Genomic DNA, 22,484 nt, shown 5'->3' with positions numbered 1-22,484 from the left:
AACATACAGTTTTCTAAAGTACTATTGTTTCCTTTCAAAATGGAGATGTATAATTAAATAGCGTTTGTGTTATTAATGCTTTCCCAATTGGCAAGGGATCGCTACACATCCAGGTTTTCAGGGTTTGAGATGTAGACTATCACTATTTAATTTTCCAAGATAAGCCATTCAAAAGTCCTTAAAAGCAGGAGCACTCCCAGGACAAACATCACAAGTATGAGCACTGCCATAAAGCACAGAGCCTGGCTCCTCGCTCGCGGCCATGAAACAACTGTGATATACACCTAACTCCTATTTACACTTTGTATCTTTGAGAAACAGGCTGGTCTTCTGAAGCTTGAATGCTCCTCCCACAGCAAGCCTCCTCCAGAGTTGACAGCTACAAATAAGCCTCGCCAGAGAAGACACGTCAACACTGCAACATCAAGTAGGGAATCACTACAGCAGGCTTCTGACCCCATGAAACTCCTGATATCGACAAGCTACTGGCTAGCCACTGAAACAGAGAAGGTCACGGAAGGCTCTGCAATCTCTGTCACCTGAGATTAATTAATACAACATTTTTAAATGATCGGCTAGAAGACTGAAAGGTTCTTTCTCAATGACTCATAATTTCTGAATAGGTCCAAATGATTCCAAATTTCTGGGGAATAAATCTCAATCACACTAGGGTTCAAAATATTACAGATGTGCCACTATTTTGTGGCCACACTTAAAACACATATGCCTGCATCAAAAATATTTCTAAAAATAAAAGTTGCAATTATGGTGTTTTATATGGGTTGATTAAAAATGTAACTGAAATTCTCTATCATATAAAATCAAAACTACTGACTGGCCGTCTTCGTCTCCGATCTTCTCATGGAGACTGTTTTGGTACATGAGGAGATTATTTAGGGCCCAGCATGCAGCTTCCTGGATCAGGGGAGAAAAAAGGAACCTGTCAAAATATAAATTATTGAACAAGCACAATTCTGAGCAACTGTAAATTTATGAAAGAGTCCGACCTGCACATGCTTGTTCTTTCTATGCCACGTTAATGCTTTGTAACAGGCTTCCAACCAAAACAATTTCTCATCTTCCTCCTCATCATTCTCATGGTTCTCATTCTTTTCCTCCAAGTCTTGATTTAAGAAAATGGTCTCAGCTTGAAAAAATATAAACATATGACTTATTTACAGTTTGAATGACCAACTTGAAGTCCCTATTTTGAAACAGTAAGAAGTGAGGTATTCCTTAGTAGTGGTCTTGATTCATTATAAAGACTTTTAAAATATATTACACACTCACAATAATGCTATTCCACCTAGTCAAATGATCAAATGAGGAAGAGGGTACCAAACAAAACTAACAGACTAGCGGAAGATGAATTGAGATTAGCTGCCCACCGACAAAGCTAAATAAAGGATTTATTTACTCGTGTATGAAGTAGAAGGGTGTACTAATCACAACTGTTAGTTCCCTTGAAAGTATCTTCTATTAGAAAATAAATTACTGGAGTGCCTGGGTGGCTCAGTCGGTTGAGTGTCCAACATCAGCTCAGATCATGATCTCACGGTTCATGGGTTCAAGCACCATGTCAAGCTCTGTGCGAACAACTCAGAGCCTGGAGCCTGCTTCAAATTCTGTGTCTCCTTCTCTCTCTGCCCCTCCCCTGCTCTCTCTTTCTCTCTCTCTCTGTCTCAAAAATAAATAAACATTTTTTAAAAAATGTTTTAAAAAGACATTACAGGGGCTCCTGGGTGGCTGGCTCAGTTGATTAAGCATCTGATTCCTGATTTCAGCTTAGGTCATGATCTTAAGGTGAGTGTGCTCAAACCCCACATCTGGCTCTGCATTGGTAGTGTGGAGCCTGCTTGAAATTCTCTCTCTCACTCTCTCTGTTCCTCCCCCTCTTTCTCTCTCAGAATAAACTAACTTAAAATTTTTTAAGGAAAAGAAATTACGTTAGGACAGAAAAGGTATTTAATGCTTCTTTCTCTACATATGACTTTCTTGGTAATGTTGTCTTGTTATAATATTCACATTCAAGATCAAGTCCCCTGTACCAATTTCTTTTTTAGTAAAGTTACTTACTGAGGAGCGCTAAACAGCTGAGCGCTGCAATTTGTAATGTAGCGTTCTCTGAATACCGCCGCACAGCTTTCACCACAAACTCATGTACCTCGTTTAATACAAGAATATTAAAAAAATTACCTAAAAGGTAAGTCAGATATTAGCTGAATTCTCATCCACGAATTACCTTGAATATATAACAGTATTTAAATCAATAAATTTGAACAGTAAATATTTTAATGACATTAAAATATATGTAGTTTAAATAGCTTAGCATGGTTGCATAACGTTTTGAAAATTTATTTCATGTAGACATTCAATTATCTTACTTAGACAATGAAAGTGACCAGGCAAAAATAACATGTTTGGGTTACATCAATTTTTTGTCCTTTGACTCCCTCTCATGTCATCCCATGAAACAATGGTATCTTTTATGCACGGCACTACAACATTCATTCTACAAAATAGCTTAATTTTCTAAAGATGGGGGAAAAAATCCCTCCCTTGTCATTAAATGCTTCTGCTGAACTCTTCTTTCACTTAAAGGAATGCTGCTCAAAAAAGCTACTGGCACATGATGTTACTTGATTTTGTCTGTGATGATCTCAGAAAAAAAGAGTAAGAGAATATTTCACCACCTTTAACCCAAACCAGAAAGAAATCTCACACCTTTTTACACTCATTCTTCTGAAATCAACACACAATCCAAAGATCTAAATCATTATGAAGGAATTTGTAAATGATATTGCAAAAATATGTGCCTCCTTCCATTTAAGCTTATTTCTAACTCTCTAACAGTCACCAGTTTCCTTCCAGAAATAAGAATGGAAGTCCTAGTTAGCTGTAAGTGTAATTAAATAATCCCTAAGACACAAAGCCAGAATTGGAAAAGATCCTATGTCATGAAAAGCCTAATGCCCACATTAAATATCATTCAAATGCTTCAAAATCAGCAGGCAACTTAATTAAGTATAGCTCTTCTTTATCAACACCTTCTTATGTTCTTCTTTCACATTCACCCACTAAGAAGACATACTGCTCGCCTTGGTGGTATCTAGTCTTGGAAAGTTAGTTCAAAAGATTCTCTTCTACTTTTACCAACTTCTCTAACCCCGCATTGCCCCTTCACCTTGTTTTCTCTGCCACACCACTGCCAACAACTGCTTTACCATCCGCCACCTCTAGCCTCCGGGCAAATATCAAGGGAGACTGGCCTTATCTTACTTTCAGACAATTTACACGAAAATACATGGTAAATTATATAAGGCCTCTAAATGCATTAAACCTGTAATGTGGTTGTATAATTTGACAAAATGCTAAATATTAATTCATTGACTTTGGGTTTTTAGTTATGGAAGAGAAAGTTAAGCTTCTTTTGAAACAGTAACAGGGGCAATAAATTCTCTAGCTACTAAATGGAACAAATAATCTGTTAAGAGATATATGAGAAAAAAAAGAAAAGTATCCTTATCTGAAGATCAAGTGGATGGCTTTTTAATACTGGGTAGTGTTAAGGAAATAGAGTTTCTATAGGGAAAGCAGGGAGCAGAAGGAGCCCAGGGGAGCTTTATCAGCCCTGGTAATGTACCGATACTCAAGTTGGGTGGGGTGTTCCTCTGCATTGTGCTTCACATTTTCTACATGTTAAGCTTATTCTTTTCTATGTATCAGCTATTTACACAGTTGTATTTTAAATATAGCACACAGAAATGTGCTCTCTTTCTCAAAAAGTAAAATAAAATAAAATTCTAAGCACAACAGGGCAGTTTGTTACTTTACAATATTTCCATCCAGTGTATGCCAATATGCTACTTACCATCAACATACAGCCTCCATATGTATGGTATACACGCTTCCATCACACAAACAGTGACAACAAATTACAAGAATTATAACTCACCTAATGTAAGCCTATGGAGCAAGCAGCAACTCACTTCTTGAATTTTTTCATTGACGGGGAATGCTTTCATGGCTTCTACCACAATATTGTAACACCTGACGTTGCCACTCATGAGGACTTCAACGTTATTGCCTAAATTTAAAGAAATAATAATTATCCATAAGGTAGTAATTTCCCATTTGAAATATTCATGCAAAAACATCCTATACATTTTGTAAATCTATGGCATGTTAATAGCCCTATTTCCAAATTTAAGTACCAGGTTCTGTCAAATAGCTGTAAAAAATACTATGTTCATTGCTAATATAATAGGATTTAGGACTCTTCTCTAGCATTAAGGGAAAATTGCTTTACTCCTGTCTTGGTTAAAAACTTAAAGCGATAATTGAGTATGCTTTTATGTAAGTCTAAAAATGTAATGTCTTGGCCATAAGTTTTCAAATAAATGAGTTTGGGGCCTTTTCCTAATGAGGCACTACTCCTATGGATACCGGCTTTTACACTGTTCCTTACATGTTTCCTTACAGAAAGAAAATCAAAATCATGTCACATAAGAGAACAACTAAAGTTAGTTATGACTTATTTCCTGTCTAGTTCAGAAAGGCTGCACAGCAGCCAGTGTACCAGGCAGCAAAATCAAGCTTCCTGAAGGCTCTGAGAGAGATAAAGAAAAGAAGGGGAGAATCAGGGGATCTATAAATAACCAAGAGACAAACACAGGTGAACCCGAAAGGAAGGGAAGGATCTACTAGGAAAGGTAGGTAGTCAACAGAAAGAGTGAGTGAACTATATTTAATAATGTTGACTATTATTAAAAAAAAAAAAAAAAGAGGTGTTTACAAAACATTTTTCTGTCTCTTTGGCATAACCAAACTAACCAATTGTTTTTCAAAAAATATAAGTTTAGTGGTGCCTGGGTGGCTCAGTCAGTTAAGCATCCGACTTCCGCTCAGGTCATGATCTCACGGTTCGTGGGTTCAAGCCCTGTGTTGGGCTCTGTGCTGACAGCTAGCTCAGAGCCTGGAGCCTCCTTCAGACTCTGTGTCTCCCTCTCTCTCTGACCTTCCCCTGCTCATGCTGTCTCTCTCTCTCTCAGAAATAAATAAAACATTAAAATATATATGTATATGTTTAATGTTAATTTAAAGAGCATTGAAAACATGTTATAATGAAAGGAAGTGGCCTCTGAAAATAATTATCTGCTTTACTCAGAATAACAGACATGATTTGCTCCAAGATTCAAAGGCAAACATCTTTCAGTTAGAATAAATGATTCTAGCCCGAAGAATGGATAAAGATGTGGTGTATGTGTATAACAGAATATTACTCAGCCATCGAAAAAAATGAAATCTTGCCATTAGCAACAACATGGATGGAGCCAGAGTGTATCATGCTAAGCAAAATAAATCAGTTAGAGAAAGACAACATCATATGAATTCACTCAAATGTGGAACTTAAGAAACGAAACAGATGAACATAAGGAAGGGGAAGGAAAATTAGATTAAAACAGGGAGGCAAACTATAAGAGACTCTTAAATACAGAGAACAAACTGAGGTTTGCTGGAGGGGAGGTCTGTGGGTGGACGGGCTAAATGGGTGATGGGCATTAAGAAGGGTACTTGTTGGAATCAGCACTGGGTATCATATGTAAGTGATGAATCACTAAATACTCCTGAAACCCTTACTACACTATATGTTAACTAACTTGGCTTTAAATATAAAAAAATATTATAAAAAGAAGAATCAGTGTTTAAAACATTTTATTTTTCTTATTTTTAGTTGCTTTCTTTGACCTTTGCATGATGAATCAACACATTTTTCACTGCAGTTATGTCAGATGTGGGTGGAAAACAATGAATTTCAAAGCAGCCAGCACAAAACAAATAAATATATAAATGTAGCTGAGGAAAAGTAAAATGAGAAATATATTCAGTTTGTTGAAAGCAGATGATTCAGAAATTTTAAAGTATGTCCTTTTGAGTATATCCTCAATTATAGTGCAGTTCCATCTACTTTCAAATGTTTAACTTTCCATGGATAAGAAAATGATGGATTTTATAACAATCATGAAGAAAGAGCATTCTTTCACAAAGGGATTGGGCTTTTACTGAAGACTCACACCAGCAGATTTCCATGTCTGAAACCACGTATGTGTATTATATGTAACACACTACAGTACACGTGTGAAATACGAATTATGTAATAATACTATATTATTAATTATAAGTATATATAATTATATATAATTATATAATATAAAAATAAAAAATATAAAATAATTATATTTTAATTAATTATAATACATAATTGATAAAAATTATGTAAAAATCGACGTTTTCACACTTATTTTCTGTATTTTTTAACTTATTTCACCATTTGATCCTCACAACTTCACGTGTGAAGATGAAAACCTTACTAGATAGAAGCACGTGTACATCGTGTACGGACCCACACAGGTGACACATGAATAACAAAATGCTCATGTGCACTTAAAAGTAACAGAGTCTGATGCATTATTTCAGCCCACTAACAATCACTAGTAGCATACACAGCAAATTAATTTCTTCTTATTTGTACTTAGTTTGTGAGAAAAGTGCCTAGATTTCAAAGCTTCAAGAAAATTCTAAACAAGAATCACTGTAAAGTTCAAACTCCTTCCTGTGGCTTTTTGAGCCCTTCAAGATCTGCTTGTGTCTCCGGCCTCATACAGTGACTCTTATCAAGCCCCGCCCCTGCTTCCATTAAATGACACACAAGCAGACACTCAGGACTGGGCATGCACCTGCACACACACATGCACACACATGCCTGCACATGCACTCTTTAACACACAAGTCTACTAAGCTACTTCTATCCTCTTGAATGCACTATGCTCTCTCTTGCTCCAGGATCCTGACACTTAGGATGCTCACTGCCTGGGACACTCTGCCTGCACCTTTCATTTCCCCTCCGACATCCCTACACACAAAGCTCTCCTCGAAGAGCTCTCGAAGACTCCAAGAGATTTCGCCTCTCTTGTTTTTCTCATAACCCCAGGTGCTTGTGCCAACACTTGCTTTATAATACATTGTAATCACCTACATACTTGTCCATATCTGGATGGTACATACACCATGGGCTCTGAGAAGGCAAGAAACATGCCTATATTTTCTGCTACTGTTTCCCAGCACAGGACCCAGCTGTTACAGGACAGTATCAGTAAATAAAAAATAATTAAATGAATAAATAAATGGGGTTTGTATCTACACGTTTCTACATAATAAAAATATTTTTAAAATGGACTCCGAAAGGGGGCGCCTGGGTGGCTTGGTCAGTTAAACGTTCAACTCCTGATTTCAGCTCAAGTCAGGATCTCACAGTTCATGAGATCAAGCCCCGCATCCAGGCTCTGTGCTGACAGTGTGGAGCGTGCTTGGGATTCTCTCTACTTCTCTCTCCCACTCCCTAGCATGCTCGCTCGCTCTCTCTCTCTCTGTCAAAAAATAAATAAACATTAAAAAATGGACTCAGAAAGGAGGTAAGTTATAATTTTCACATAGAAAAATTAATTATGCACAGGGGTACTTACAAGGAATTGCTAGGGAATGTAAACAGTGCACTACATGAAGCACAATTTCCTCTTCATCTTTAAAATTTTTTAATGCATTTAGCAAGATCATATAATCTTTATTCTCAACAAATTCTGTCAGCTGCTCCTCTGAAACTAGAAAAATGAAAGACAAAATGCTGAAAAAGCTTAAAGATGATATAAAAGTTTACTCAAAAACGTAATATTCATGTAAATCATATTAGACACAGTAAATACAACAGATGTAATTTTAATATATGTATTTCAGCAAAACCCTTGCTAAGAATTTCATAATGGGGGAAAAAGCTACTCAGATTAAAATAATTTCTTTTGACTTATATTAATTACTCCATATTATAAAATGCAAAAGTTGTTAGTGACCAACAATTCTCTGAAAAACAAAATTCTTTATAATTGTATTTGGGAGATTACAGAGAAAACTGACCAATTGCTAATAAACATGGCCTCCTGGAAAGGCACCTGGGTGGCTCAGCTGGTTAAGCATCCAACTCTTGGTGTCAGCTCAGGGTTCGGGAGTTTGAGTCCTACATGGGGCTCTGTGCTGACAACGCGAAACCTGCTTGGGATTCTGTCTCCCCCTCTCTCTCTCTGTCCTTCCTTCTCTCTCTCTCTCTCTCTCTCCCCCCAAAATAAATAAATAAGCTTAAAAAATTTTTAAAAATTTTAAAAAGGCCTACCGGAAGTGAACATATCACAATACTTAAAAAGGAGTGGTAAATGGTACACTGTAGAAAAGCAGCTCAGCTAAATGTATCAGTTCAAGAGGGGTGAACTTAGCAAATGACAAGTAATTAGACTTCAAAATACTCTATCTAAATGGTCTTGATTTAATCAGAAATTATTATTAATTTTCATAATGAAAATCTTTTGATCAAGCTAGTGAGTTCCATTTGGAGTCATTTTATTGGATGGGTAGCTCAACAACATGTATAAAAGTCTGGTTTATCTAGTCTGAGAATGGTACTGACAAAAATGCTGAAAAACTCAGCACTCTTCATGAACAGCCTGACTTTTTTTATTTTTCAACTTGATACCAAAGGTCCCTGTAAAATGATGGGATATTGGTTAGGTTCTAATAAATGAGGAGTATCATGGAACTTTCTCATTTTATGGTGCAGTTTCCACAGTATACTCTCAGGTTTTGAAAATTCACTTCACAGGTGCCAATACATCCTGGAGAACTTGATAGTCCTGGGAAATTCAGAAGTTTTTCTATTTTAGTATTTACAATCATAACACTATCAGCACTGATAATATTTCTATTGAATAAGAGCTTCCTTTTAACACTCCCTGGTCCTTTTCCCCATGTCCTGGATGGGTCCCACAGTGCTGGTGAGACAGTGATATTAGCCCTTCTTCTATCAGTGAGAACATGCCCTTAAACTGCAACACAGAAGAGGACAGGACTTGCGAGACTGATTTTGCCAGGTTTTCTTCAAAAGCTTAGTGCCAAGATAGAACATTTATAGAAGATATCCCAAAAGACATTCCTGGATTCCCCACTCACAGTAAACTGTCTTCTCCACCAAGCCTGATCTTCAGAGAGCTGGGTTCCAGGTCCATGCTGTTCTGACTCTTTAATAGAATCTTTTTCACCAAAATACACTTTGTACTCCCTATAAAATGTGTGCACTTTATCGTCTCACCCAGGGAAACCCAAGGGAGTATTTCCCCCGGGTCTCCCATGACACTGATCACTTCTCCTGACAAATGGGTTTCTTTTTATCTCAAGTAACTTTGTAACAGACGATGTTTAGCTTTTTGCCCCATAAGAAGCAGAGAGCCAGATTTCTACAAGTATTCAGGACCTGAAGTATTGGGTAAATTTAGCCAGGCTTTATATTATTTTCCCTTTATACATTTCCTCATCCATTTTTCTCTACTGTATTATAAATAACTATAAGCTGTTTAAAGTCCTTCTAGAATGAGACAGGGCATTAAACAGCTCCATTCCTGGAACTGCCAGAAACTAGAATGGCAAACTGAAGAGACACAGAACCCACATAAGTTATTCTTATCCTAAACCTCCAGCACCTCCCGGTTCTTCTAATGATGCAGAGCGTGCTCGGAAAACTGGTGGCAAATTGAACTGCAGTGGTAATGACTCGCTATGTGCCCACGGGCGGATTGCTCATGTCACCTCTCTGATCCATTTCCTCACCAAGCCAATGGAAGGACAAAAGGTCCCAACCAACTCCAAAATTACACGATCATCTCTGTTATCAATCTTAGTGCCATGCAATAAAATACATGTTTGTCTTTTTCCTAAGGGGTACTTTGTAAACCTCTTGGTTTTTTATACCGAGCCTTTTGCAATTTCTAAAATCCCTGGTGATGACTCAACACCATAAATCCAAATTTAATCCATGCTATGGCTTCACAGTTTTATTTTTTCTTTCTTAACACCTACGCATCCGGTTTGCAAAGAGAATCTTCTGCCTTGTTAAGCAATGGAAGACAGTCTACTACAATGGCATAATTTATAACCCATGAATGAAATTCATTCCACAAAACAAGCAATATCTCTTAATTAACCTCATTATGTATCCTAGACTGGCAGTTTCCACTTCTTAATAAAATTTTATATACCTTATTATCTTAGTTACATTTTACTTTTCCCATAAGAAACCCTTGCTTCTTCTATAAATATGAAAATAGAGAATTTAACATTTTTAAATACCTCTTTCAAACAGCACACGTAAAGCTTTGCATCCAAGTTTCTGGACTTGGTCATTGTCTGAAAATGTGCGCATGGCATCAAAAATTAACAAGAAAATATCGCTTTCTTCATCCAATATCAGCAAAGTGAGTTTACCTGTTTTGAAAAAAAAAAAAAACAATATGCCCCAGATAAATAGCTGCTTTAACATCTAATGAGTTGGTTTTTACACAAGGCCTATAAATGGTCTGCAGAATCTTCTTTTTGATAAACCATTTAGTTGCCCCAGATGTTAGACCTACTAAGCTCTACAATCTTCCTAAGTGAAATAAATTCCCAGTACACTTTTCTCTAATTCTATGATTCCTAGTCAATATCTGTAGCCAATACCTCTTGCCCTAAACTCCTGAAATGCATTTCTATCTGCTTTTCAGAAAACACCATCTGGCTATTCCATGAGCACCCCATATCTAGCCTGCGTCTGCTCCCCATCTTCTTCGGTGATACCATATCCAAGCTACCCAAGAGAGAAACTACCAACCAAGTCATCTTCCTTCTTCCATCCTCCCTCTCTCTTCTTACAGTCTTCCCAACCAAAGAATCAACTCATTACCAACTCCTTCAAGTCTATTTCTAACTATCTTAGGAATTCCCATTGAAGTAGGCCCCCCATTCCCATTGTATTCTGGACCCAATCAGCTCTCACCTGGAATGCAAACACAATTGTTTAATGCTTTGCTTGGCTCAAATCCTTCCCTAACTAGTTTATGCCCTGCATTATATTTCAAAAACACAAATGTGATCCTGTAAATCCCATGTTAAAATCTTCTAAGGTCTTTTCATACTGTTCGGCCTGACAAATAAGACCCTTTAAAAACTCACTTCATGAACCTCATCAGCCCCACTCACTCTACACATTGCCTCAACTCCAAACATGCTAAATTCTTTTGCTCAGCACTAAACATTTTCTTGGATATCCCTTTGCACTTGTACTGACTGCATGGAATGCCCCTGCCTCTTCCCACACCATACATATTCCTGCCACAATTCAAGAAATAACCACAAACAGCCCCTATTCTGTCAATAAAAACAAGTACTGGAATATGAGTGGTAGTAGTAGTAAACATGTGTCTAGCACATGACCTGTCATATACAGGTTGAAGTAGGTCATTCTAACAACACATGTAAACCCACCATGACCCCACCAGGTAGATGAGATCCCCATTACAGAGATAAGAAGACTAAATCACGGAAAGGTTAAGTGACCTATAGTGGCTCTGTTCAAGGTCCAACAATTAATAAGAGGCAGAGCTGGATTACTTAGGCAGTTTATGTCCACGTTCCCACGTCCTTCTAAGGGGTTTGACTTCTCTCTTTTTCTCTAATGTTCCTGCAGTGGTTTTTGTCATATCCCTGTTATAATACTTCTCTCATTAAATTGAAATGATTTCTTATACTACTTTTTATGTATTTGCCTGTCCTGTCCAATTCAGCCACTAAGCACATGTGGCTTTTCAAACTCAAATTTAAATTAATTAAAATAAATTAAATTAAAATTTAGTTTCCTACATTTCGGGTGTTCAATAGCCATGTATGGCTACTTGCCATGATACTGACAGGTGCAGCATTTCCTTCATTGTAAAAAGTTAAATTGGGCTGTGGTGCTGGATTGTGAAGTTCTACATCATAAGAAGTCTGCCTAATCTGCCTTAGAATTCTCTGGTAGCCCGCACAACGGTAAGTGCCCAACAGCTATTAAATCAATGAACTAATAAGCCAATCAATAAAAACAATCCACAAGTTAACCTCTGATAAGTATCTGAAATGAATTTGAAAACATATTAAAAACTGTCCTACCAGTGCAAAATTCTTAATATTATGTGGAAAATACTAAATTAGCCAGTCTTTTCAAGACCCATGTCAAATTTTCTAATTGTCTCCACATTGCTGACTTCAACATATTCCAGTACTGGAAGATTTTTCAAATTCATAAACTCTCAGTCTCCTGTCCATTGCAAAGGGAAAAACAAACAACAAAGAAAAAAAGGCTCCCAAGGATGGGTTTTAAATAAATCATGGTTAAGACAAGTTGGCACATTCCATTATATATTTTAATAAAAGGCTGTGTTGAAGACCTTCTGGTCCTTCCTACCCCTCTCCTTTCATGCTCTGATCGTCACCCTCCTTCTTCCTCTTTCTTCTATCCAGTCCTCATTACTTAACAGGGCCAATGAAGTCATTTAAAATCTTTCCACCCCACAGGCTCAACCCTTATCATGCTTAGCATGATATCTTCCCAGGTATTTGCAACTCAACACATGCTTTTCTCTGGACCTAAAGCACCCTCCACCACTTGGAGGGGGAAGACCCCTCCCTATCATCATGATTAGCTCCCCTCTGAGCAACCTCTGTTCTCAGAACCCTACATAATAGCAAGTGTCCATCTCAGCAATGGTCACAACTATTGCACTGAACCGAGATTCTTTGTGTTCAGATACATAATCCTACAAGCAGAAGTGTCCTCAAGGAAAGAACCTGATATGTGGACTCAGACCCTGCTTCTGCTAGTTATTGGCTGAGGCAATGTCTTTATGCTTCAATGTCCCTCACTAGAAAACTAAGATCAGGGGCGCCTGGGTGGCTTAGTCGGTTAAGCGTCCGACTTTCACTTAGGTCATGATCTCACGGTTCGTGGGTTCGAGCCCCGCGTCGGGCTCTGTGCTAACTGCCAGCTCAGAGCCTGGAGCCTGTTTCAGTCTGTGACTCCCTCTCTCTCTGACCCTCCCCGGCTCACGCTGTCTCTCTCTCTGTCTCCTAGAAATAAATAAACATTTAAAAAAAAGAAAACTGAGATCAAATACCTATCTCCAGAGACATTCTGAGGATTACATTTAAAAAAGCATGTGAGGTATTTTACATATGAAGCCTGGCATCTAGCATATATTCAAGAGGTAATGTAATGTATTTTAAAAATATTACTATTATGTCATACCCTAGGATATATAGGAAACGTATTAAAGATATAATGGAGAAAGATAATAATGACAAGGACATGTATAGCTAACAAGTTAATGGGGCCAGACTTGGGAAGCATATATAAGGTTTGGGAAAAATATATAAGGTGATGCTTAAGGCCAAAGATATTGGGTGAGATTTTTGAGAGAAAAAGTATACAGAAAAGAGATAAGGTGAGAAAACAGAAACAGAAAAATTTTCAGAAATCACTGGTATTTAGGTTATATTATATTCTTAAAAAGACATTTACTAAATCATTTAAAATACTTTTTAATTTGAGTCCACATTAAAAATATATATGTGTATGTATTACCTGAAGTTAGGAGAAGATCTAAGGCCCTCAGTCCCACTGTTAACAGATTTACACTGGCATTATGAATTGTTAGCATTTTAAGAATCAGTCTGTAATTAAAAACAGAAATGAAGTTAAGAGTGAATTCTCATACCTAGATGTTTGCTTTTTCAGATACTGTATTTCACTCACCTATATTTTCACTCATCTCACCGTATTTCATTCCCTACATTGAAGCTTGTGTAGTTTTCCTTCCATTAAAACCGAGCCAGTCTTATAATAATTAAGAGGGAAATATTATGAGTCTCAATAAAAAAGTTATACTTTTTTCTTATGAATATTCAAATTCAATTATTAATTATTTTTACCCAACTCCATATCCAAAATATCATGAAGAATTATGTGTATCAAAAGATGAAGCCCATTTTTATGTGTGATATAAACTTGTGAATTACACGTTATGCATGTTGATATATTAAAATATAGAGAGATGTAATAAAGATGTTAGTTTGTACAGATAATTGAGAATCCATATGAATATTCAAATCATTATTTTTCACTAATTTTGAAAGAGGAATTAACAATATTTTATCATAGTGAACTTAGTATTATCAACAATGCTCAATTAGTTCAAATCCATTCCATTTCTCCCTGAGCTAGTCAAGTCTAAAATATACAATTTTTAGTCTACTAGTTGTATTTAGCTTTACGTCATTATAAGACAGAGCCTGGTGACATTCACGTGCTCTCCAGCCGGCAAGATGAGAGAGTGAGAGACTCTGTCTCTCGACTCCCTGTCAATTCTCTTCCAACCGGCACTGCCCTACCCAGCCCCTGCACCACACCCACTATTCCTGACTCTGTCTCCACACAAGACTTCTTCTTTGGTACTAATAGCCTTTGGTGGAAAAAAGTCCTTGAATATGGGCAGATTATGTTTTACAATAAAGTTTGCTGGGAATGATCTAATATGCTCCACTACAGAAAGCAATGTGTCTACCTCGTTCACACTACTTCAGGCCTAAAGCAGGAGTGTAATAAATGATGAATGGAGGGTAATTGAATAAATGAATAAATGAGTGAATGAGTCACTGACTGAATGAATGAGTGAATGAGACTCCCTATAGAAATGTTTATGTAATTTAATTTGAACAGTTGGTTTGTACTAGAATATGACTAGGTAAGTTTTCTGAAACTCCCTTAAGTTACAGATTGCTAATCTTTGGGGATTTTGGAAATTCTCAGCCAAACCAAGGGACACATAGCATTTCAGTTACTAATTACAGTTATATTTCATACAATTCCACATTAAATGTCATGTACTTTAGAACTGACTCACAGAATTTCAGAAATTACTTTGGCTATGAGAACATACAGTAACTGTGAATATGTACTTTTCAAAACACTCTTTAGATCCTGGAAACTGAAGATCAGCAACACGTGAAACATCAAAGATAGAAAAACAATTAAGCACAGATATGCTCACCTATGAACAAACAGTTCTGATTTGTTTAAATTTGCAGTAATGGCTGATACTAACAAACAATACAAAGATGTTACATTTGTTTTGCATAAAAAACGTTTGTCACAAGCTATGTGTCATGGAAAACAATCGGTATTCACTTCTCTGCAGTAAAGAAAAGTCACATTAGGTATATCGGGCACCTAGAGTTAATGAATGACAGAAGATCATTTTTAAATGTCAACGAAAAAAGTTATCCACAAAGGATTTTCCTGGAAACACATTTTTCTTCAGTAATTTTTTTCTTAACTTGATGGCTAAAGAAGTGGTCTCATCTATGAAGTCATTGTTGCAAATTGCTGTAACTAACATAGCTGGTAAAATAGCTATCATGATTTGGCTGCAGATGTGCTGAAAGGTAATTTCCTCTTTTTTCTTCATTTTGAAAGCTGTGGTTTAAGCTCATAAATATAGATGTATGAATATAGAGAAATGTACTTTTTAAAGACAGTAAAGCATAAGCTTCAAAATTACTATTTACAGAACTTTTCAGTACCCATAATTTTTTAAGAACTAGTGGTCTGTATCAGTTCTACAAGTAAAAATTAAAATACTTCCTAGTTTGAATTCATAAGTAGTCATAAAAAATCTACAACTTAACCGATTGTATAACTGTATCATTACATTATTAAAATAATAATAGCACCTCAATTCTACCTCAAACGTCGGCTTTCTAATTCAATTAGAGAATATATTCCTGAATTGAAAGCTGTCTATAAATATAAGTCATTGATTGAGAAAAAGAATATCTGTATTTTAGAGGATTTTACCAGATTGGCTTAGGTTACAAATATGTGATATATAAAGAGTGTGGTTATCATATGTCCAGGTAAATAATGAAGTTTGTTTTTATACATCTGCCATACTTACTGGTGAACCCCAAGTACTTCCCAATCATGTCCAACATCCTGAGGTCCCATTAAGCTTTGCATTGTTTTTGGACAGATTTCTATCAATTTGCATAGAAGTGACCAACCCACCTGAAAGCAAGAAAACCAAATATTCACGTCTTTTTAACATGCTAATGGAACACATTCATCCTTAGTGGAAAAGATGACTACATTACTTTTAAATAATTATTTTAAAACAAAATGATATCCTAAAATGCTTACTGAGGAAAACACGCCATATATTTAAAATACATTTTTCTCCAAATATCATACCAAAAGTGCATACAAAAAAATAGTAAGGTGTTTCTGAATGATGAAAGAAATAGATTCTCTATTATCTAAATAAAAAGAAATAAAATAAAAAATGAAATGAAACACAAAAAGTAGTTTCAGAGGACATACCAAGATTATGAAGTACAGGACTTTTAAGTCACATTTACCTGACAGTTAGTGGTAAGAAAAAAATGAAGTGGTTAGTGATGGAGGATTTGGGGAAGTTGGAGATTTTGATAGCAAAGTAAGTTAGTAGGAAAGACTGCCCCACAGGTAGGTAGCTAGAATAATTAGCAGAGAAACAGAATTGTCTGATGGCAATCTAATATCTGTTACAAGAAAAAGAGAAAGGTGCTATAAGAAAGACAAGAGGTAGCATTTCTCAATGGATCCCTCTAAGTTTCTTTAGAACATCTAAATACGGGTTGATGAGATGTCGACATCAAAAATGCCCCTAGACTTTTTCACATTTCCAAATGAAATATGATCTTACTGATGCATTTTTAAATATATCTTCTTTCAGTATGCTGAACATGATACCAACTTGAATAAGCTGCGCTTTACTTCTGAAAAAATACAATTTTTAAAATACAAATTTTTTAAAAATATGGTATTTGAATTTCAAACTAGAGATTAAATTTAACTCACTCTGTTGTATATTCCTCTCTAAATTTAAGGAATCTTCCATTCTTTCTATACTATACTACAGAACTAGATTTGATATAGTCACAAAAAAGGAAAATAGAAAATGCATAAATATGTAGCCTATAGAGATTTATGAAAAATTGCCAAAGTATGATGTGTGATAAACACTGATATTATATGAATCCTGACAGGGGGATTCACTGTTGGTTACAATTACGCAGAGAATACAATATAGGAAAGGTAGGACTTGACCCAGATTTCAGAGGAATTCGAAATGTGGTCATTCAAAAAGGGAAATGGAAATCTCTGAAACTAACTTGTGGGGAAAGTAGGGTGCTGAACAGTAAAGATACTGCTGCAGCAAGGCCTCTTGCTAGACAAACTGGATGCACAAATGGAGCCGAGAGATGCAGAGCTGAATAACAGCGTGAGAATTTCTGTGCATCCAATGAGGAACAATGGCCCAAATTCGTTGTTTACAGGAATAAACAAGGGATAGCTCATACGATAAAAATGATTTCACAAGATCTCTTTATAACATTATTTCTGAGTCTTTTCTGAATTAAGCATGAATTGCTTTACTCTGTCATTACATCCTTTTACATAATGTCAAATTGCTTGAAAAGACAGCAATTTCTGACAGCTATTTTTACCTATATTTAAGTAGGACATCCTCCTCCACGTAAGCTGAAGAGACATTGACAATCCAGCTGTCATAGAAACTGGCTATTTTTGTGCTTGCGTAAAATACACGGAGACTTCTTTTCCCACGTATTTAAGAAAATAACATTCGGAACAGCTTCCGGTGAAAAATAAATCACAAATCACGTAGAATGTGCTACTCACTTCTGTACCTGCATGACTGGCTCAAGGAGAAAACCTGTTCTGTTTTGGCTGGTGAATAGGCAGCATTGGTAATTGCTTCGCAAAAGGACTAAAGCAACTGAACCTCTAGGATTAAACAGAACCGCGGGCAGCAGAGCAGAGGTAACAAGTGACCCATTAATCTACTCAATTAAAAGCTTATCTTTCAGAGAAAAGGCTCCTATCCTGCGCAGTTATAATACAATTAAATTGGTAGTTTTACTTTATTGTAATTATTCTGCAAATTCCAGCATCTAATTAATGCACAATGGGAAAGAGTCTAGGGGTTAAAGACAATTTTAGTCGCTTTCATTTATTTTGCTCCCTTACTTCAAGCGTTGAAACTGTGCATAAAGACAAGTAATGTAAAATTGAGGAGCACAGAGAAATGATGAGATGCCTGTCAGAAAAAGGAAAATACAAGACAACTAGCCTATTAATTCTCTAAGAACTGCCATTTGTTAAGGGGCATTAATAAAATATAAAAAGACCTTGAAAATGCAAATTTGGAATCTGGAATATCATGTTAAATGAACTCTGGAAACAAAGTATATATTTTTTTAATTTTTTAAATATGTATTTATTTTTGAGAGAGAGACTGAGTGTGAGTGAAGGAGGGGCAGAGATGGAGACACAGAACCCAAAGCAGGTTCCAGGCTCTGAGCTGTCAGCATGGAGCCCAATGAAGAGCCTGAACTCATGAGCCATGAAATCATGGCCTGAATCAAAGTCGGACACTTTCGACTAAGCCACCCAGGCACCCAAGGAAACAAATTTTAATATTTACTTGTGAATTTATCTTACCTTCCTAAATTTATCATTCATTAGGTGTCAATACAGCACCTCCAATTAATTCAACATAGAAAGCATTAAAGGATATCTGTATTAATTATGCCACAACTATGAAGAAATTTGAAGCAAAAAAAAACTTTTTAAAAAAAAATTTTATGTCTTTGAGAGACAGAGACAGAGAGAGAGCGGAGAAGGGGCAGAGAGAGAGGGAGACACAGAATCTGAAACAGGCTCCAGGCTCTGAGCTGTCACACAGAGCCCAACATTGGGCTTAAACACACAAACTGTGAGATCATGACCTGAGCCGAAGTCGGACCCTTAACCAACTGAGCCACCAGATGCCCCAAAAACACTTTTTTAAAGTGGTGTATTAAAATATCAGTAGAGATATTTTACTGTGCTGACAGTTCAGAGCCTGGAGCCTGCTTCAGATTCTCTCTCTCTCTCTCTCTCTCTCTCTCTCTGCCCCTCCCTTGCTTGCTCTCTCACTCTCTCTCTCTCTCAAAAATAAACAATTTTTTTTTAAATATCAGTAGAAAGAGCCCTTTCTACATCCCTTTGATAAAACCAATGATAACTAAAATTGATAATGTAATTCTGCCTGGCTTGGCCACGGTATTTGGAGCAAACCATTGTGTTTCTTACTTGCACAAAAAGCTTGTGAATTTAGCAGCTAGTGGACTACAAGGTGGAAAGTGAATTTGAAGGTAATGTGAAGACCTGAGTCCTGGTTCTGTCATTAGCTCTGTGATCCTAAATGAGCTACTTAACCACTTTTACTCTGAGGTAAAAACAGCCAGTATTTTTCTAAAGGGCACAGAGATTCCAACGAGAATCAAATGATGTAATATACATAATGCGTTCTGCAGACTGATACACGTCTGGTGCTAAAACTACTAATTGCATTCCATTAAATAACCAAATCAAAAGACAGTTCCTTATTTCTTTGCATCCTTTGTCTCTGGTACCCACAGGACAAGGATATTAAGTGACATTCATAACTACTCCAGACAAACATGTCTAGGCTTGGGCAGCTTCTAAAACAACAAATGAAGTTGTGCATATGTTCCAACTTTCACTGGATTCTCGAGTTTAGCACTGTCTCCTCTGCACCCTGCAGACCAAGCCATCCCAGGGCCCTGAGGATGTTGAGTGGCACCGAACAAGGGGACTCTCTCTACCAAGCACAGAATCCAAGGAGGAGAGGCTGGCAGACAAGGCACTTTTGAACACCAAAGCAGAGGCAAATAAGAAGGGATGATGTGGGTGGAGAGCAATGTGACTCATATTTCATGGGCAAAATTCAGACGCTGGGTGCTAAAAGGAACAGTGTCTTTTTCAGGCCTCCACCTTTTCATGATTTTGTCTGCTAACAACCTGAAAATCAATAGTCAGATGGGAAATATTTCAGTTGAAGAAAAATTAAAATAACCATTTATCCCAGATAGAAATATCCTCATAGAAGGGGGCATCTGGGTGGCTCAGTCAGTTAAGCAGTCGACTTCAGCTCAGGTCATGATCCTGGGGTCTGTGGGTTCAGGACCCACGTCAGGCTCTGTGCTGACAGCTCAGAGCCTAGACCTGCTTCAGATTCTGTGTCTCCTTCTCCTTTTACCCCTCCTGCACTCTCTCTCTCTATCTCTCTCCAAATAATACATTAAAAAATATTTTTTTTAATGAATAAAAATAAAAGAAGCTAGGTGTACGGTTCACCCAAACCAGACATAGCTGGATACAGAGATGAACATAAAGATGAAGGTAGATAGATACAGATTTGGAGATCTCCAGATAATTCTTACTTCTGTTTAACCTCTCCAGTATTCAGAAACACTGGCTTTCTGACTACACCTTCACAGAATTCAAAGTTCAATTCTCTTTCCCTCCAGCACCCAACAGCATGCAAATGACAAAACTGATTTCAGTTCTCTAAATCTCAAAATCTACAACGGAAGTTAATACATTAGGCAATAATTTGTTTTGACTGTAAACCATCCTTAATTATGACTTCAGGACCCCCTTTTTAAAAATATATTTAAGGTATTATTAAGCAAATTTCTGTGTTTCCTATGGTACAAATTCTAAGTTCACTTGTTTATTAACTTAGCTTATAAGAGAATGGTAACGCATCACTTTCTTCGGATAATGCAAGGTCCACTATAACTAAAAGCTAGAAATCTGTCTTCAAATTTAAAAAATAAAAACCTAAACCTATGAGAATCTGCCAGTTACGTCTTTCTAATTTAACTATTAATTTTTCTAACTTAATTTTTCTCGTTTCCCAAACTATTCACAACTGTGTCATCTCTAAGACATGCTGTACATTGGTAAAGATTCTGCGAATAATTTTATTAAATGCTGATGAACTCATCCACCCAATAACAGAGCTAAATCTCAACCCATAATTATTTCCTGCCCACCGTCAACCACATTCTGCAGGTTTGTGGTATAAATTTATTTCAACAAAACCATTAGAGGGCAGTTAGTGGGCCCTTTCGCACCCTTAACCTTTGATAATGGTTTGACAACCCTTCCTTCTTAAAATCACAGTCAGTGGTTTGTGAAGCCAAATGTCAGAAATAACCCAGAACTTCTGGGTACAATATACTGACAGAAAAACATCTATTTCCAAAGAGAAGGGGGAATGGGCAACATGTAAACAATTCCTTTACCTGCTGCACACTAGCGACTCTCATATACAAGTCCAAGACGATCAACACAGGCACGTGGACATTTTTGCCTTGAAATAACTTGGAGGCTGGAAAAGAAGGGGGTGAGGGGAAAACAAGTAAAGTCACTATTCACGCACCCCCTTTGGGGTCTGGAACAGGGGAGGAAACAGAAGTGAGCGTAAGACCTTCCGAGCATTCTCAGCTCCCTTCTGCCCTAAGGAGTAGAGCGTTTGTGGCTTCTCAAGAGTCCAGGTCTGTGCAGCTCCGAAGTGCGAGGGAGAAAGTTTGCAACAGAGGCAGCGGGGAGGGGGGTGGGGGGGAGGGAAACAGCTTCCCTGCAAATGATTACCGTGGTCCGCGTACGTGAACACCAGCATATCCTCCAGAATTTGGACCAGGCTCTCTATCTGTTTGCCTTCCTGGACATTGTTCAGCCTGACTATCAACTTCTTCAGAGTTTCCTCGTCTTCCTCCTCGCACNCCCAGGGGAGGGTCTGGAAGCCAGATAAAGGAAAAATGAAAGCCTCCGCCTATCTCCAGATCTAAGAATAGAAATCTGGGCGTTGGGAAAGGAGGACACCGCCCAGTTGGCCCCTTTAGAAAAACATGTTCTTTAGAGTTCCCCCTATAGGGAGATGAGTAATTCTCCCCCCCACACCAAGGATGGAGAGAGATTTTTTGCAATCAAAATGTGGCCAGCTAAAGGCTTGTTTTCTATGGTGGCTGTGGCTATTTGTAGGGAAGGAAATAATCTCCCACCCACCCCCCTCTACTCCGCCCCATGTAGTTATCTAAAGCTCTATTGGCCAAAAGTCCACTAAACTTAACTTTTGAGGAAAATTCGCCTTCCGTAGGGTCTGGATAATCGAGGCACACCAGAGTCATCAGTCCTCAGCGCTGTTAAAACTAAACAGAAACAAAGGGGAAATGAAATGAGGCTATAAAAGAAAACTAGAAAGAGTGAAAGATACAATCCTAAACATTGCTCTGTTGGCACTGAAAATTACTTAGAAGTGTCTATAACCCTAAAGTAAAAAAAAAAGTGCCAAAGTAAAGTGTTTTTCAGGAAGAGAAATCTAAGCAAGAGACATCGTCAAGACTAAACAAAGATGATCTACGCCTTCAGATGATCTGTTTTGGGGGTGATTTACACAAGTTAGCACTGCAGTTTTCCACGGTTTGTTTTCACTTCGGTTGCCTTATCCTGATGACAATTCTGAAATGGGTAAGAGGACTACTTATCCTTCTTGTACTAATGAGGACATTGAGATTTAGAGTTGATAAGATAAGACATTGTAAGAGTCCACAGATAGGAAGCT

General features: G+C 37.2%; 1 protein-coding gene across 1 annotated transcript in view; it reads right to left on the bottom strand.

Annotated features, from left to right (window-relative positions):
• LRRK2 (leucine rich repeat kinase 2) overlaps positions 1 to 22,484 on the bottom strand; it is a 144,963-nt gene that overhangs the window by 117,336 nt on the left and 5,143 nt on the right. The window contains exons 3-12 of the mRNA XM_077753653.1: positions 21,515 to 21,659; positions 21,166 to 21,251; positions 15,903 to 16,012; positions 13,532 to 13,620; positions 10,225 to 10,359; positions 7,524 to 7,658; positions 3,956 to 4,087; positions 2,077 to 2,196; positions 1,008 to 1,147; positions 836 to 915 (exon numbers count right to left, since the gene is read on the bottom strand). Coding sequence (XP_077609779.1) covers positions 836 to 915; positions 1,008 to 1,147; positions 2,077 to 2,196; positions 3,956 to 4,087; positions 7,524 to 7,658; positions 10,225 to 10,359; positions 13,532 to 13,620; positions 15,903 to 16,012; positions 21,166 to 21,251; positions 21,515 to 21,659 — 1,172 coding nt within the window. The remainder of the gene's footprint in view (positions 1 to 835; positions 916 to 1,007; positions 1,148 to 2,076; positions 2,197 to 3,955; positions 4,088 to 7,523; positions 7,659 to 10,224; positions 10,360 to 13,531; positions 13,621 to 15,902; positions 16,013 to 21,165; positions 21,252 to 21,514; positions 21,660 to 22,484) is intronic.

The sequence above is a fragment of the Crocuta crocuta genome, unplaced genomic scaffold (genome assembly GCF_008692635.1).
Source record: "Crocuta crocuta isolate KB4526 unplaced genomic scaffold, BGI_CrCroc_1.0 scaffold30, whole genome shotgun sequence".
NCBI lineage: Eukaryota > Metazoa > Chordata > Mammalia > Carnivora > Hyaenidae > Crocuta > Crocuta crocuta.
The sequence above is the reverse complement of the archived record's forward strand: the minus strand, read 5'-3'. Positions and strand labels throughout refer to the sequence as shown.